The following is a 15929-nucleotide window of genomic DNA, read 5'->3' on the forward strand; positions in this document are numbered from 1 at the left end:
GCAGTGAAATTGGACGGTACGAACCACATTGCTCCGGGTCCCCGTTTCATCCCCAGGCAAAGGCTCCGACCCGTACAGCCTTTTGTAGACGGCCTCAAAAACCCTATTCACCCCCTCTGGACCCAACACTACCTTACCCTTCTCATCCCTCACCCTGTCGATCCCCCTCACCGCTGCCTACTTCCTCAGCTGGTGGGCCAACATCCTACTTGCCTTTTCCCCATACTCATATACTGCCCTTCTGCAATTGCCCTACCTAACGACCTTCCCCGTGGACACCATCCCAAACTTCATCTGGAGCCTCTGCCTCTCCTCTCCTTTAACAACCCCTCCTCTGGTGCCAACAGGTATTTCTGATCCACCCTCAGAATCTCATCAATCAGCCTCGCTCTCTCCTCTCGTTTCACCCTCTCCCTATGTGTCTGGATGGAAATAAATTTGTCCATAACTACCACCTTAAGTGCCTCCCACAGCATGGAGTCCGTAACCTCCCCTGTGCCATTCAACTCCACATAACCCCGGTTGGCGGCCCTCGCCCTCATAAACACTCCCTCATCCGCCAACAACCTCACATCCAATCTTCACTGCAGCCGTTGGGCCCCCTCCCGGACTACCCGTAAGTCCACCGGTACGGTGTGTGGTTGGAAACTACGATCGCTGAATACTCCGAGTCGGCTCGCCCTGCCAGCAGCGCCTTATCTATCACAAAGAAACCTATCCGAGACTACACCCAGTTCACATGTGAGAAGTACGGAAACTCCTTGGCCCTCAGCCTCCCAATCCTCCAAGGGCTCCCCCCACCCCCGCCATTATGATCCATGAGCCCCTCAGCTTCCGAGCAACCACTGACACTTCAACGACTTAGCACTCGACCTGTCCATCCTCGTATCCAGAACTGTGTTAAAATCGCCGCCCCCACCATTATCAGCAGGTGCGTGTCTAGGTCCAGGGTCTTCGCTAACAGCTGCCTCATAAAGTCCATGTTGTCCCAATTTGGGGCATTCACCAGGATACCGAAATCCTCTCCAGCTTCCTACTGACCATCACATACCTACCCTCTGAATCGGCCACAATGCTCCCCACCTCAAACGCAACTTTCTTATTAACCACCAGCGCCAACCCCCGAGTCGTCATGTCCAACCCCGAGTGGAACACCTGCTGTACCCATCCCTTCCATCAGCCTCATCTGATCCCGCAACTTCAGGTGTGTCTTCTGCAAGAACACAACGTCCGCCTTCAATCTCCTCAAGTATGTGAAAACATAACCGGCCCATTCAAGCCATGCACGTTCCAAAAGACCGCCCCACCTCCCCTACCGATCAACCATATCCCAGCCAGCCCCTCCCTGGCTCACGTTGCACACACTTCCAGGTCCATCCCAAGATGCCTGCCACCATCTCTGTCTTCCCAACTGCGCCATACCAACCACACCCATATCAGCAACACCCACCCCCCCACAATGTCCAGACAAAGATCCAACCCATTCCTCCCACCCAACAACCACCACCCCCCCCCCCCCCCCCCCCCAACACCTTCCTCCTGCCACCCCCCCCACTTCACTCCCGTTAACTAGCCCACCCAGCCAGTATTGTGGTCCCTGCCTGAGGTGACCACCTCTCACCCTTCCAATCCACCCCTGCCCACCAACCTCCCAACAACTAAAGAAAATCAGAAGGCCCGATCATCACTCCCCCACCCCGTTGGACCATGCCCCAATCCACCCACCCGCATTTTTCATGAAACTAATGTCCTCACACTCCTCTCAATCCATTGTCCCTCATAAGTCTATCCCCTCCTCTGGCGAGTCAAAATAAAATTCTTGCCTCTGGTGTTTCACCCACATGCAGGCGGGATAAAAAAAAACGTTCTTGTATTGGGTGATCTTTATCTGATTACACCCAGCCCTCCATTTGGCCATCTCCACATCCAGGTCCTGGTAAATCCGCAGCTCACTACCCTCCAAGGTACAGTTCTTGGGCTGTCTCGACCACCTCAGGATCTACACCTTATCTAAGAACTGATGCAGCCTTAGCACCATCTCCCTCGGCGGATCCCCCACTTACAGCCTCCTCCTCAGTGCCCTGTGCGCTCGATCCAAACTGAATTCAGGGAGTTAGGAGTTAAACTAAAAAGTAGGACCTCACAGGTAGTAATCTCAGGATTGCTACCTGTGCCACGAGCTAGTCAGAGTAGAAATGTCAGGATAGATAGGATGAATGCATGGCTCGAGAGATGGTGCAAGAGGGAGGGATTTAAATTCCTGAAGCATTGGAACCGGTTCTGGGGGAGGTGGGACCAGTACAAACCGGATGGACTGCACCTGGGCAGGGCTGGAACCGATGTCCTACAGTGTGTTTGCTAGAGCTGTTGGGGAGGGTTTAAACTAATGTGGCAGGGGGATGGGAACCAATGGAGGAAGTCGGAAGGTGGTAAAACAGGGACAGAAACAAAAGGCAGTAAGGGGGAAAGTGTAAGGCTAGAGGAGCCATAGTCAAAAATCAAAAAGGGTGACAGTACAAGGTACAAGGACTGAGGGAAGCTCAGTGAATAGGCCCAGTAATACTAAAAGGAATAAAACGGGAAGTAAAAAGAAAAATGGTAAGCGACACGGCAGGCTGTTACATGAAGATATGGGTTCAACGACAAGGAAAATTAGGAGAAACGTTAAGAGGAAATATAACTTAGGAGAGGTTACTGATCGAGGTGTTAAGATTCAAAACAGAGGTATAAAAGTCAACATAAGTGTATTTTACCTGAATGCTCGTAGTATTCGGAATAAGGTAAATGAGTTGATGGCGCAAATCATCGTGAATGACTATGATTCAGTGGCCATTACTGAAACATGGTTAAAGGATGGTCACGACTGGGAGTTAAATATCCAAGGGTATCAAACTATTCGGAAGGACAGAGTGGATGGTAAGGGAGGTGGTGTAGCTCTGTTATTTAAGGATGACATCCGGGCAATAGTAAGGGATGACATCAGTGCTATGGAGGATAAGGTTGAATCCGTTTGGGTGGAAATCAGGAATGGTAAGGCGAAAAAGTCATTGATAGGAGCAGTCAATAGGCCACCAAATAGTAACATTATGGTTGGGCAGGCAATAAACAAAGAAATAACTAATGCATGTAGAAATGGTACAGCAGTTATCATGGGGGATTTTAATCTACAGGTCGATTGGTTTAACCAGGTCGGTCAAGACAGCCTTGCCGAGGAGTTTATAGAATGTATCTGCGATAGTTTCCAAGAACAGTGTGTAATGGAACCTACAAGGGAACAAGCGGTCCTAGATCTGGTCCTGTGTAATGAGTCATGATTGATTAATGATCTCAGAGTTAGGGATCCTCTAGGAAGGAGCGATCACAATATGGTGGAATTTAAAATACAGATGGAGGGTGAGAAGGTAAAATCAAACACTAGTGTTTTGTGTTTAAACAAAGGAGATTACAATGTGATGAGAGAAGAGCTAGCTAAGGTAGACTGGGAGCAAAGACTTTATGGTGAAACAGTTGAGGAACAGTGGAGAACCTTCCAAGCGATTTTTCATAGTGCTCAGCAAAAGTTTATACCAACAAAAAGGAAGGACGGTAGAAAGAGGGAAAAAGCATACAAAGTGGCAAAGATTAGTGGGAGACTAGAGGACTGGGAAATCTTTAGGGGGCAACAGAAAGCTACTAAAAAAGTTATAAAGAAGAGTAAGATAGATTATGAGAGTAAACTTGCTCAGAATATAAAAACAAATCGTAAAAGTTTCTACAAATATATAAAACAAAAAAGAGTGTCTAAGGTAAATATTGGTCCTTTAGAGGATGAGAAGGGAGATTTAATAATGGGAGATGAGGAAATGGCTGAGGAACTGAACAGGTTGTTTGGGTCGGTCTTCACAGTGGAAGACACAAATAACATGCCAGTGACTGATAGAAATGAGGCTATGACAGGTGAGGACCTTGAGATGATTGTTATCACTAAGGAGGTAGTGATGGGCAAGCTAATGGGGCTAAAGGTAGACAAGTCTCCTGGCCCTCATGGAATGCATCCCAGAGTGCTAAAAGACATGGCTAGGGAAATTGCAAATGCACTAGTGATAATTTACCGAAATTCACTAGACTGGGGTGGTCCTGGCGGATTGGAGCTTAGCAAACGTGACACCACTGTTTAATAAAGGTCGGCAGAAAGCGGGTAATTATAGGCCAGTGAGCTTAATTTCGATAGTAGGGAAGATGCTGGAATCTATCATCAAAGAAGAAATAGCGAGGCATCTGGATGGAAATTGCCCATTGGGCAGACGCAGCATGGGTTCATAAAGGGCAGTCGTGCCTAACTAATTTAGTGGAATTTTTTGAGGACATTACCAGAGTGGTAGATAACGGGGAGCCAATGGATGTGGTATATCTGGATTTCCAGAAAGCTTTTGACAAGGTGCCACACAAAAGGTTGCTGCATAAGATAAAGATGCATGGCATTAAGGGTAAAGTAGTAGCATGGATAGAGGATTGGTTAATTAATAGAAAGCAAAGAGTGGGAATTAATGGGTGTTTCTCTGGTTGGCAACCAGTAGCTAGTGGTGTCCCTCAGGGATCAGTGTTGCGCCCACAATTGTTCACAATTTACATAGATGATTTGGAGTTGGGGGACCAAGGGCAATGTGTCCAAGTTTGCAGACGACACTAAGATGAGTGGTAAAGCAAAAAGTGCAGAGGATACCGGAAGTCTGCAGAGGGATTTGGATAGGTTAAGTGAATGGGCTAAGGTCTGGCAGATGGAATACAATGTTGACAAATGTGAGGTTATCCATTTTGGGAGGAATAATAGCAAAAGAGGTTATTATTTAAATGATAAAATATTAAAACATGCTGCTGTGCAGAGAGACCTGGGTGTGCTAGTGCATGAGTCACAAAAAGTTGGTTTACAGGTGATTAAGAAAGCAAATGGAATTTTGTCTTTCATTGCTAGAGGGATGGAGTTTAAGACGAGGGAGGTTATGCTGCAATTGTATAAGGTGTTAGTGAGGCCACACCTGGAGTATTGTGTTCAGTTTTGGTCTTCTTACCTGAGAAAGGACGTACTGGCACTGGAGGGTGTGCAGAGGAGATTCACTAGGTTAATCCCAGAGCTGAAGGGGTTGGATTACGAGGAGAGGTTGAGTCGACTGGGACTGTACTCGTTGGAATTTAGAAGGATGAGGGGAGGATCTTATAGAAACATAAAATTATGAAGGGAATAGATAGGATAGATGCGGGCAGGCTGTTTCCACTGGCGGGTGAAAGCAGAACTAGGGGGCATAGCCTCAAAATAAGGGGAAGTAGATTTAGGACTGAGTTTAGGAGGAACGTCTTCACCCAAAGGGTTGTGAATCTATGGAATTCCTAGCCCAGTGAAGCAGTTCAGGCTCCTTCATTAAATGTTTTTAAGATAAAGATAGATAGTTTTTTGAAGAATAAAGGGATTAAGGGTTATGGTGTTCAGGCCAGAAAGTGGAGCTGAGTCCACAAAAGATCAGCCATGATCTCATTAAATGGCGGAGCAGGTTCGAGGGGCCGTATGGCCTACTCCTGCTCCTAGTTTTTATGTTCTTTCATGCCTTCAGGCATCCCCACAATCCACAGATAGTGTCTCCTGAAGTGGTTCTCAAAGTTCTCCAGCTTTTCCCTCCGCCTTTTCTGGCTGCTCAATACCATCACCATCTCCGCCTCCAAAGATATCAACCAATCCTCATGCTCTATCACCAACTTCTCCACCGTTTGGATCATCAGGCCCTGAGCCTCCTGCCTCTGCTTCACCCGCTTAGTTGGCGCCCTAAGTGGCTCCGCCACCGTGGCCAAATCCTCTGAGACCTCCTTTCTCTGCTGCTGAAATTAGCCATTGAGGAATTCCATCAGCTGCTCCGTTGACCACTGGGAGCCCTTCCTCTCCGCAATCTTCTCCTGTGTCACACCACAAAAACTTTCTTGCTCCAGCTTCTCTCTCTTCCTCATGGCACTCCTCGTCCGATGAACCATACATCAGCCCCACCAAAGGTGTATTACATTCCCTGGGCAAGCATGCACCTTTTCCCCTCAAACACCACACAATTTGGGTGGGGAAGGACTGAAAAAATCCATTTCGAACGGAAGCCACCAATGTGCGACCAATCACTCCATAGTCACCACCAGAAGTCCGTTTGTGTGCAATTGTTGACCAACAGTGATAGGTTCTGGGTACATTTTGGATGCAAGCAAGCAACACCAAAGCAAGGTCTAACTGCTCCTCTATAATTTCCAAGGCTTACTACCATTTTATATTTTAGTTCCCTGCATGTGCTCTGAGTGGACGGCATGGCCTGTATATTCACAGGATGACAGAACTGTTGTGGTGCAGGAGGCCACTCAGCCTATCATGTCCGCACTAGCTCTTTGAATGCGCATTGTATTTAGTGCCATTCCCCCATCTTCTCCCTGCAACCATGCACATAGTTTGTTTTCAAATAATCACCTATTCCCTCTTGAATCTCGCAACTAAACTTTTCTCCACCATGTTCTCAGTCCGTGTATTCCAGGCCTTAACCACTCAGTGTGTGAAAATATTTATTCTCATATAGCTTTTGCCAATTAATTTAAAACTGCGTACTCTTGTTCTCAATCCTTTCCCTATTTACTCTGTCCAGACCCCTCATGATTATGAGCACCTTTATCAAATCTCCTTCCAAGCCTCCTTTTCTCCAAGGAAAAGAGTCCCAACATCTGGAATCTTACTTCATAACTGAAGTTCTTTCTCCCTGGAACCATTCTCAAACTCTTCTGTACTCGCCCCAATAACTTTACATCCTTTCTAAAATAGAGTGCCCAGAATTGCACACAGTACTCCAGCTGAGGACTAATTAATGTCTCATACAAGGTTGCTCTTGTACTCTATGCTCCAAGTAATAAAGCCTAGGATATTGAATGCTTTATTAACTGCTCTCTCAAATAGTCCTGCCATCTTTAATGATTTACACACATATGCACCCAGGTTCCTCTGCTCCTGTGGCCACTTAAGAGTAGTACCCTTCATTTTATACTGTCTCTCTATGTTCTTCCTATCAAAGTGTATCATCCCGCATTGAACTTCATCTGCCAACTATCCACCCACTTCACCAACCTATGTTCTTTTGACGTTCTACAGTTTTCTGCTCACAGTTTAAATGCTTTCAAGTTTTGTATTGCCTGCAAATTCTTTTTTTTTTTTAAATAATTTTTATTGAAAAATTTTGAATTTATACAATAACGCACCATAGTAAAATACCAAAAATAACAATAATATTAGCAATTATAAACATTCGCCCCACCTCCATGAACAACACAGCATGTTAACAACACAAATTAACACAATATAAAGTTACAGAATAGAAACTACAATAAGAACCCCCCCCCCCCCCCGGTTGCTGCTGTTATTGACCAAGATACCTATCTTTGAGCCAGGAAGTCCAGAAAAGGCTGCCATCGTTTATAGAACCCTTGTATTGATCCTCTCAGGGCAAATTTGACCCTTTCCAATTTTATAAATTCCGCCATGTCACTGATCCAGGTCTCCACACTTGGGGGCCTCGCATCCTTCCACTGCAGCAAGATCCTTCGTCGGGCTACTAGGGACGCAAAGGCCAGGACACTGGCCTCTTTCGCCTCCTGCACTCCCGGCTCTACCGCAACTCCAAAAATCGCGAGTCCCCACCCTGGATCCAACCACCCTGGATCCAACCACCCGTGACACCGTCCTCGCCACCCCCTTCCAGAATTCTTCCAGTGCTGGGCATGCCCAGAACATATGGGTGTGGTTCGCTGGACTCCCCGAACATCTGGTGCACCTGTCCTCACCCCCAAAGAACCTACTCATCCTAGTCCCGGACAGGTGGGCCCAGTGCAGCACCTTAAATTGGATGAGACTAAGCCTCGCACATGAGGAGGAAGAGTTGACTCTCTCCAGGGCATCCGCCCAAGTCCCGTCCTCTATCTGCTCCCCGAGTTCCTCCTCCCATTTAGCCTTCAGCTCCTCCACTGACGACTCCTCCACCTCCTGCATTACCGTATAGATGTCAGACACCTTCCCCTCTCCGACCCACACCCCCGAAAGCACTCTGTCCATCATCCCCCGCGAGGGCAGCAGAGGGAATCCCTCTACCTGTCGCCTAGCAAACGCCTTTACCTGCAAGTATCTGAACATGTTCCCTTGGGGAAGCCCAAATTTATCTTCCAGTTCCCCCAGGCCCGCAAACCACCCGCCAATAAACAGGTCCCTCAATTTACTAATGCCCGCCCTTTGCCACCCCCTAAATCCCCCATCTTTGTTCCCCGGGATGAACCGATGATTGCCACCCAGTGGAGCCTCCATCGAGCCCCCTGTTTCCCCCCGATGCCGTCTCCACTGTCCCCAGATTCTTAGGGTCGCCGCCACCACCGGGCTCGTGGTAAACCTCTTAGGGGAGAGCGGCAACGGCGCTGTTACCATGGCACCCAGGCTCGTACCTCTACATGACGCCATCTCCATTCTTTTCCACGCCGCCCCTCCCCCCTCCATCACCCATTTACGCACCATTGACACATTGGCCACCCAATAGTACCCCAGAAGGTTGGGCAGCGCCAGCCCGCCTCTATCCCTCCCTCGCTCCAGGAAAACCCTCTTCACTCTCGGAGTCCCATGTGCCCACACAAAGCTCAAAATACTGCTAGTCACTCTCCTAAAGAAGGCCCTGGGGATAAAGATGGGCAGGCACTGAAAGAGGAACAAGAACCTCGGAAGCACTGTCATTTTGACGGACTGTACCCTCCCCGCCAACGACAATGGCAGCATGTCCCGCCTCTTGAACTCCTCCTCCATCTGATCTACAAGTTTGGTGAAATTATGTTTGTGAAGAGTCCCCCAGTCCCTGGCCACCTGCACCCCCAGGTACCTAAAGCTCTCCCCTGCCCGCCTAAGCGGGAGCCTACCAATTCCTTCCTTCTGGTCTCCAGGGTGCACCACAAACACCTCACTCTTGCCTAAATTTAATTTATAACCTGAAAAGGTCCCAAACTCAGCTAGCAGCTCCATCACCCCCGGCATCCCTCCCACCGGGTCCGCCACATACAGTAACAGGTCATCGGCATACAACGACACCCTATGTTCCTCCCCACCTCGCACCAAGCCTCTCCACCTCTCTGAATCCCTCAACGCCATTGGCTTGATTGCCAGTGCAAACAACAAGGGGGACAGGAGCCAACCCTGCCTGGTCCCTCGGTAAAGCCGGAAGTACTCCGACCTCCCATTCGTGGCCACGCACGCCATCGGGGCCTCGTATAGCAGCATCTACTGAACCCTTCACCAAATCCAAACCTCCCCATCACCTCCCATAGGTACCCCCACTCCACTCCATCGAAGGCCTTCTCCGCATCCAGCGCCACCACTATCTCTGCCTCCCCCTCAATCGCCGGCATCATGATGTCATTCAACAATCTCGCGTTCAGCTGCCTTCCCGTCACAAAACCTGTCTGGTCCTCGTGCACAACCCCTGGCACACAGTCCTCGATCCTGATGGCCAGGATTTTTGCCAGCACCTTAGCATCCACGTTGAGGAGTGATATGGGCCTGTATGAACCACACTGCTGGGGGTCCTTGTCCCTCTTTAAAATTAACGAGATCAGCGCCCGCGACATCGTGGGGGCAAAGTCCCCCCTTCCCACGCTTCATTGAGTGTCCGCACCAGCAAGGGGCCCACTAGGTCCACAAACTTTTTATAAAATTCCACCGGGAACCCATCCAGCCCCGGTGCCTTCCCTGACTGCATCTGCCCGATCCCCTTAACTAGCTCCTCCAGCTCAATCGGCGCACCCAACCCCTCCACCTCCTCCTCCTGCACCTTCGGGAAAGGAAGCCCGTCGAGGAACCTCCATTTCCCTCCTCTCCCCCGTTGGCTCCGACCGGTACAGTTCCCCGTAAAAGTCCTTGAAGACCTCATTCACCTCTACCCCCTTCCGCACCACATTCCCACTCTTGTCTCTCACTCCAGCAATTTCCTTAGCCACATCCCGCTTGCGGAGCTGATGAGCCAGCATCCTACTCGCCTTTTCACCATGTTCGTACACTGCCCCTTGTGCCTTCCTCCACTGTGCCTCCGCCTTTCTAGTGGTCAGCAAATCAAATTTAGCCTGCAGGCTGCGCCTCTCCCCCAACAGTCCCTCCTCTGTTGCCTCTGCGTACCTCCTGTCTACCTCCAGCATCTTTCCCACCAGTCTATCCCTCTCACTCCTCTCCCTGTGTGCCCGGATGGATATCAGCTCCCCACGAATCACTGCCTTCAGGGCTTCCCAGACCATCCCCACCTGAACCTCCCCCGTATCATTCACCTCGAGGTACCCCTCAATACTTGCCTGGACCCTCCTACACACCTCCTCCTCTGCCAGCAACCCCACATCCAACTGCCACAACGGGCGCTGGTCCCGCATCTCCAACTCTATCCAATGCGGAGAGTGGTCGGAGATTGCAATGGCCGAATACTCGGCCTCCTCCACTCTCGGAATCAGTCCCCTACTCACCACGAAGAAGTCTATCCGAGAGTAGACCCTATGTACGTGGGAGAAGAAAGAGTACTCGCGTGCCCTCGGCCTCACAAACCTCCATGGATCCACCCCACCCATCTGGTCCATAAACCCTCTCAGTACCTTGGCCGCCGCCGGCCTCCTACCCGTCCTAGAGCTGGACCGATCCAGTGAAGGATCCAACACCATATTGAAGTTCCCCCCCCCATGATCAGACCTCCATCCTCCAGATCCGGGACCCGTCCCAACATACGCCTCATAAAGCCCGCATCATCCCAATTTGGGGCATACACACTAGCAAGTACCACCTTCTCTCCTTGTAGCCTGCCCCTAACCAAAACATACCTACCCCCCCTTATCCGCCACCACCTCCGATGCCTCAAACAACACATTTTTCCCCACCAGAATCGCCACTCCCCGGTTCTTCACATCCAACCCAGAGTGGAAAACCTGCCCCACCCATCTCTTCCTCAGGCGGACCTGGTCCGCCACCTTCAGGTGGGTCTCCTGAAGCATTGCCACATCTGCCTTTAGCCCCTTCAGATGAGCAAGTACCCGTGACCGCTTCACCGGCCCATTCAATCCTCTCGCATTCCAGGTGACCAACCGGATCAGAGGGCGTCCCGCCCCCCTCCCCCCGTCGACTAGCCATAGCCCGTCGACTGCCCACCCCAGGCCAGCACCCCCTGCCCGACCCAGGGAGGAAACCGGAGCACCCAGAGGAAACCCACGCAGACACGGGGAGAACGTGCAGACTCCGCACAGACAGTGACCCAAGCCGGGAATCGAACCTGGGACCCTGGAGCTGTGAAGCCACAGTGCTAACCACTGTGCTACCGTGCCGCCCAGAGAATTCAACATAGAAATTTTGGTGTCATTTTGGGCATGTTTGGCAGGGTGTTCCTCGATGGCAGTGTTGGCAAGATCGCCAAAACTGGCCGTCTCGCCGTCTGATTCGCTAGACTCACGCCTCAGCGTCTCGCCGCTAACAAGGGAGAGCTGTTTTTAAATTCTCCCTCACCACTCATTCTCAGTCAACACAAAACATGGCAGCACGCAGGCCTCCTCCGATGCCAACCTGGTCAGGTTTCTCGACACCGTGGGCAGCCAAGGGCCAAAGGCTTTGGGAATCGTTACAAGAATTATTTGTTAATTCACATGTGTTATGACTCTGAAGCACGTGGGGCTGGAATTGACTGCGCACTTGCCCAGCGTGGCGTAACAGCAGCTAGAGGCTGGTCACAGTTAAAGGGAGTGACTGTGACCAGCCCCTCACTCCCCGCCCTTCCCCTCCCCAACCCTCCCGATCCAGACCAATTCCGCCTGAGGGAGCAGGCCAAGTGAACTGTAAACTGGTCCGTCCTTGTTATGAATCTCAATTTTGGCCTTTCCGGCTAGTTCCCGACAAGCCCAGATCCGCGCCGGACATAAAGCATTGATTGAATCATGTCCCTCATGTTGGTGGATAAAACAATGTCCACCAAATAGTAAAGTGAGAAAATTGTCAATAGAAGTGGGAACTTAAAAAAATATATGTTAAAGTGGCTTTGAAGTAATTAATGTTTTTGTGTAACTAATAATTGAGAGCAGTGTAACAAACATTCACATGAGAAAATAAAGGGTTTGTGCGATCACCATTATAGCATTATACAAAAATAATCTGTAGTTGTTGGTAAATGTGGGCAGTGGGCACAACAGCCAACTTTGTTTACAACACAGAAACAGGCCATTCAGACAGAGGTGCTGTTCATAAGCAGGAATCCTAATTTCATGTTTGGCCCGCTTATATTCCGCTTTATAAAATTACATACAACATCCACTTTTAGGATGGAATCTCACATCTTTTAATTTAGCTTCAAGTCCACAACACATTTGCATTAGGGACTGAAATTCGATGTTCCTTAATATGACCTTTAAAACATATTTTTGAATATAAAAAAGCTTACAAATCACAGAAAGATAGCAAACTACTCAGAAATCTTTATGTAATACTGTACCAGTAATGAGCTTAGAAACTATACCTTTTTCAACCTGTTCTCGTGCCTGTTGGTTGGTCATTCCAGGATATGGACACACTCCCAAACTGAATGTCTCCCACAGGAGTATCCCATAGCTCCATACATCACTCTCTGAACTGTATCGGCCTATATGACAGAACACTATATCAAAAATCTCTTCATCTATGTCAAGCATTGGATTTTCTTTTTGCCTTATAAACAGTACTTAAAAGTAGATAAATCTTTCATTCTTAATTCATTGTAAACGTTTTATTAAAGTGTGCAGCAAGGTGGGCTGTTCTTCTCCGTAGTAAATATGTCAATTCTTGCTGGATATAGTTCTTCTGGCCAGTACCTAGCTCAGGAGATTCTTCTGCATGTGTAAATGTAGACATCAAGTGTTTACAGTATTATGCACCCGCATCCCCCCCCCCTCCCCCTTTTTGATGGGCACTAATAATTTTTTGTTTAAAACAGACAGAGTATGATATTCAAGAATAAAGTCACACGATAGCAAAGGTTTGAACATACAAGAATAAACTTTACTATTCAAGGTCAGAAAGATAAAGCTATTCACAATATCTACTGTATGTTTTAACATACAAAGTTAACATGATATACATGTGAATTAACAGGTAACCTGCGGCAAACACACCACACAGCACAGACATCACCTAGAAAGATTGTGGGATAGCTCACATTTCTCATTATATGAATGATTTAGACATGAATGTAGGATGGTTGATCAGTAAGTTTGCGGATGATATGAAAATGGTGAGGTGGTAAATAGTGAAAAGGATAGCTTAGATTGAATATGGACGGATTGGTCAGATGTGCTGATTAGTGGAATTCAATCCAGATAAGTGTGAGGTGATGCACTTCGGCTGGACAAACAAGGCAAGGGAATACATGAAAAACGGCAGGATCCTGGGAAGCACTGAGGGTGCATATACACCGGTCCCTTAAGATAGCATAGCAGGTGGATACAATGGTTAAGAAGGCCTTTGTAATACTTGCCTTTATTAGCCAAGGCATAGAAGTTAAGAGCAGGGAGGTTATACTGGAACTGTATAAAATGTTGGTTAGCCCACACTAGAGTATTGTGAGCAGTTCCGGAATCCAATTTTAGGTGGGACGTGACAACACTGGAAAGGGTGCAGAGAGATTTGCCTGGGCTGGAGAATATTAGTTATGAAGAGAGATTGGATAGACTGGGGCTGTTTTCCTTGGAGCAGAGGAGACGGAGGGGGGGACATGACTGAGATGTATAAGGTTATGAGGGGATAGATAGAGTAGACAAAAATAAACTTTTCCTTTTGGTGAAGGGATCAATGACCAGGGGGCATAGATTTAAGGTAAGGGGCAAGAGGTTTAGAGGGGACGAGAGGAAAAACGTTTTTACCCAGAGGGTGGTGGGTGTCTGGAACTCACTGCCTGAAAAGAGGCCCTCATAACATTTAAGAAGTATTTAGATGTGCACTTGCATTGCCAAGGCATATGGGCCAAGTGCTGGAAAATGGAATTAGAATAGTTAGATGGTTGTTTTAGACCAACGCAGATGCGATGGGCTGAATGGCCTATTTTGTGCTGTAGCCCTCTATGACTAACCCGCCCAGACATCAGTAAACACTGAGTCAACCAATCTCATTGAAACTCTGTCTCTCTCAAGAGGGATTCCATTCATCACCTTCGAAGAGTTAGCCTTGGAATTCTTTCCAAAACTCAGTTTCAATCTCATCGCCTGAGACTCTGTTTCCCCTGGATACCCGATCCTATAGCAACTCACAAAGAAGCACAATCTCAGACCTTTGGCTGTGCTGAGCAGAATATTACGACTCCAAAGAGGTACCTTTGTCCCAACCTCCTGCAGCATAGTTACCAATCTCCAGATTTCAGGTCAAATAGACTGGCTGGTGAGATGGTCAGAACAGTGACAAATGGGGCGCAATTCTGCGCTCCCCACGCCGGGTGGGAGAATCGCGGGAAGAATCGCCGCTCTTCACGGCGATTCTCCAATCCGGATGGGCCGAGTGGCCTGCCGTTCGTGGCCGTTTCACGACGGCAGCAAACACACCTGGTCGCTGCCGTCGTGAAACGGGAGTGAGAAGCCCGTTTGGGGCTTGTAGGTGGCCTAGAAAGGAAAGAGCACCACGACTGTGCTTGGGAGGGGACAGGCCCGCGATCGGTGCCCACCGATCGTCGGGCCGGCGTCCAAATCAGACCCACTATTTCCCCTCCGCCGCCCCGCAAGATCAAGCTGCCACGTCTTGCGGGGCGGCTGAGGGGAAAAACGGCCACCGCGCATGCGCGGGTTCGAGCTGTCAGCGTCATGCGTCAGCCGCGCATGCGCGGGTTGGAGCCGGCCAACCTGCGCATGTGCGGCTGACGTCATTAGGCGCCCCGGCCGCGTCATTCTTGGCGCGACACCCCTGTGGCGGAGAGTTACGGACGCCGCTCCTAGCCCCGCCGGGAGGGGAGAATAGGGGGTGAGGAGCGGCCTCCGAGGCCGTCGTGAAACTCGGCTGAGTTCATGTCGGCCCTCCCGATTTTTCCCGGGAGCGGAAAATTCCGCCCATGGAATTGAACTCTGAAAAGTGTGAGGTAATGCATTTTGAGAGGACTAACAAGGCAAGGGAATATACAATGAATGGTAGGACCCTAGGAAGAACAAAGGGTCAGAGGAACCTTGTGGTGCATGTCCAAAGTTCCCTAAAGACAGCAGGACTGGCAGATAAGGTGGTTAAGAAGGCATATGGGATATTGGCCCTTTTCAACGGAGGTACAGAATATAAAACCAAGGAGGTTTTGTTGAAGCTGTATAAAACACTGGTTAGGCCCTAGCTGGAGTACCGAGTGCAGTACTGGTCACCACACTATAGGAAGGAAGGGATTGCACTGCAGAGAATGCAGAGGAGATTCACCAGGATGTTGCCCGGGCTGGAGCATTTCAGCTATCAGGAGCAACTGGATTGACTGGGATTGTTTTGCTTGGAGCAGAGAAGGCTGAGGGGAAACCTGGTTAAGGCATATAAAATTATGAGGGGCATAATAAGGATTGATAGTGAGAAACCTTTCCCCTTAGCGGAGGGGTCAATAACCAGGTGGCATAGATTTAAGGTAATGGGCAGGATGTCTATAGGAGATGAGGAAAAATGTTTCCACCCAGAGGTGATGTGGATCTAGAACTCATTGACAAAAGGATGGTAGAGGTGGGGCCCTCACAACAGTTAAGTATTTAGATAAGCTCTTAAAATGCCAAAGCATGGCAGGCTGCGGACAAAGTGCTGGAAAATGGGATTAGAGTAGATAGGTGCTTGATGGCGGTGTGGACACGATGGGTTGAAGGGCCTCTTTCCATGCTGTAAAAACTCTATGATTCTGTGTTGCCTTCTTAAATCTTCAGGGCTT

The 15929-nt window shown here is 49.0% G+C and overlaps 1 protein-coding gene across 3 annotated transcripts in view; it reads right to left on the reverse strand.

Moving 5' to 3' along the window:
- fer (fer (fps/fes related) tyrosine kinase) overlaps positions 1 to 15929 on the reverse strand; it is a 364060-nt gene that overhangs the window by 13108 nt on the left and 335023 nt on the right. For all 3 annotated transcript variants that reach the window (XM_038805140.1, XM_038805141.1, XM_038805139.1), the window contains one exon: positions 12546 to 12668. In XM_038805140.1, the coding sequence (XP_038661068.1) occupies positions 12546 to 12668 (123 nt within the window). The remainder of the gene's footprint in view (positions 1 to 12545; positions 12669 to 15929) is intronic.

This window comes from Scyliorhinus canicula, chromosome 8 (assembly GCF_902713615.1).
Source record: "Scyliorhinus canicula chromosome 8, sScyCan1.1, whole genome shotgun sequence".
Classification (NCBI taxonomy): Eukaryota; Metazoa; Chordata; class Chondrichthyes; order Carcharhiniformes; family Scyliorhinidae; genus Scyliorhinus; species Scyliorhinus canicula.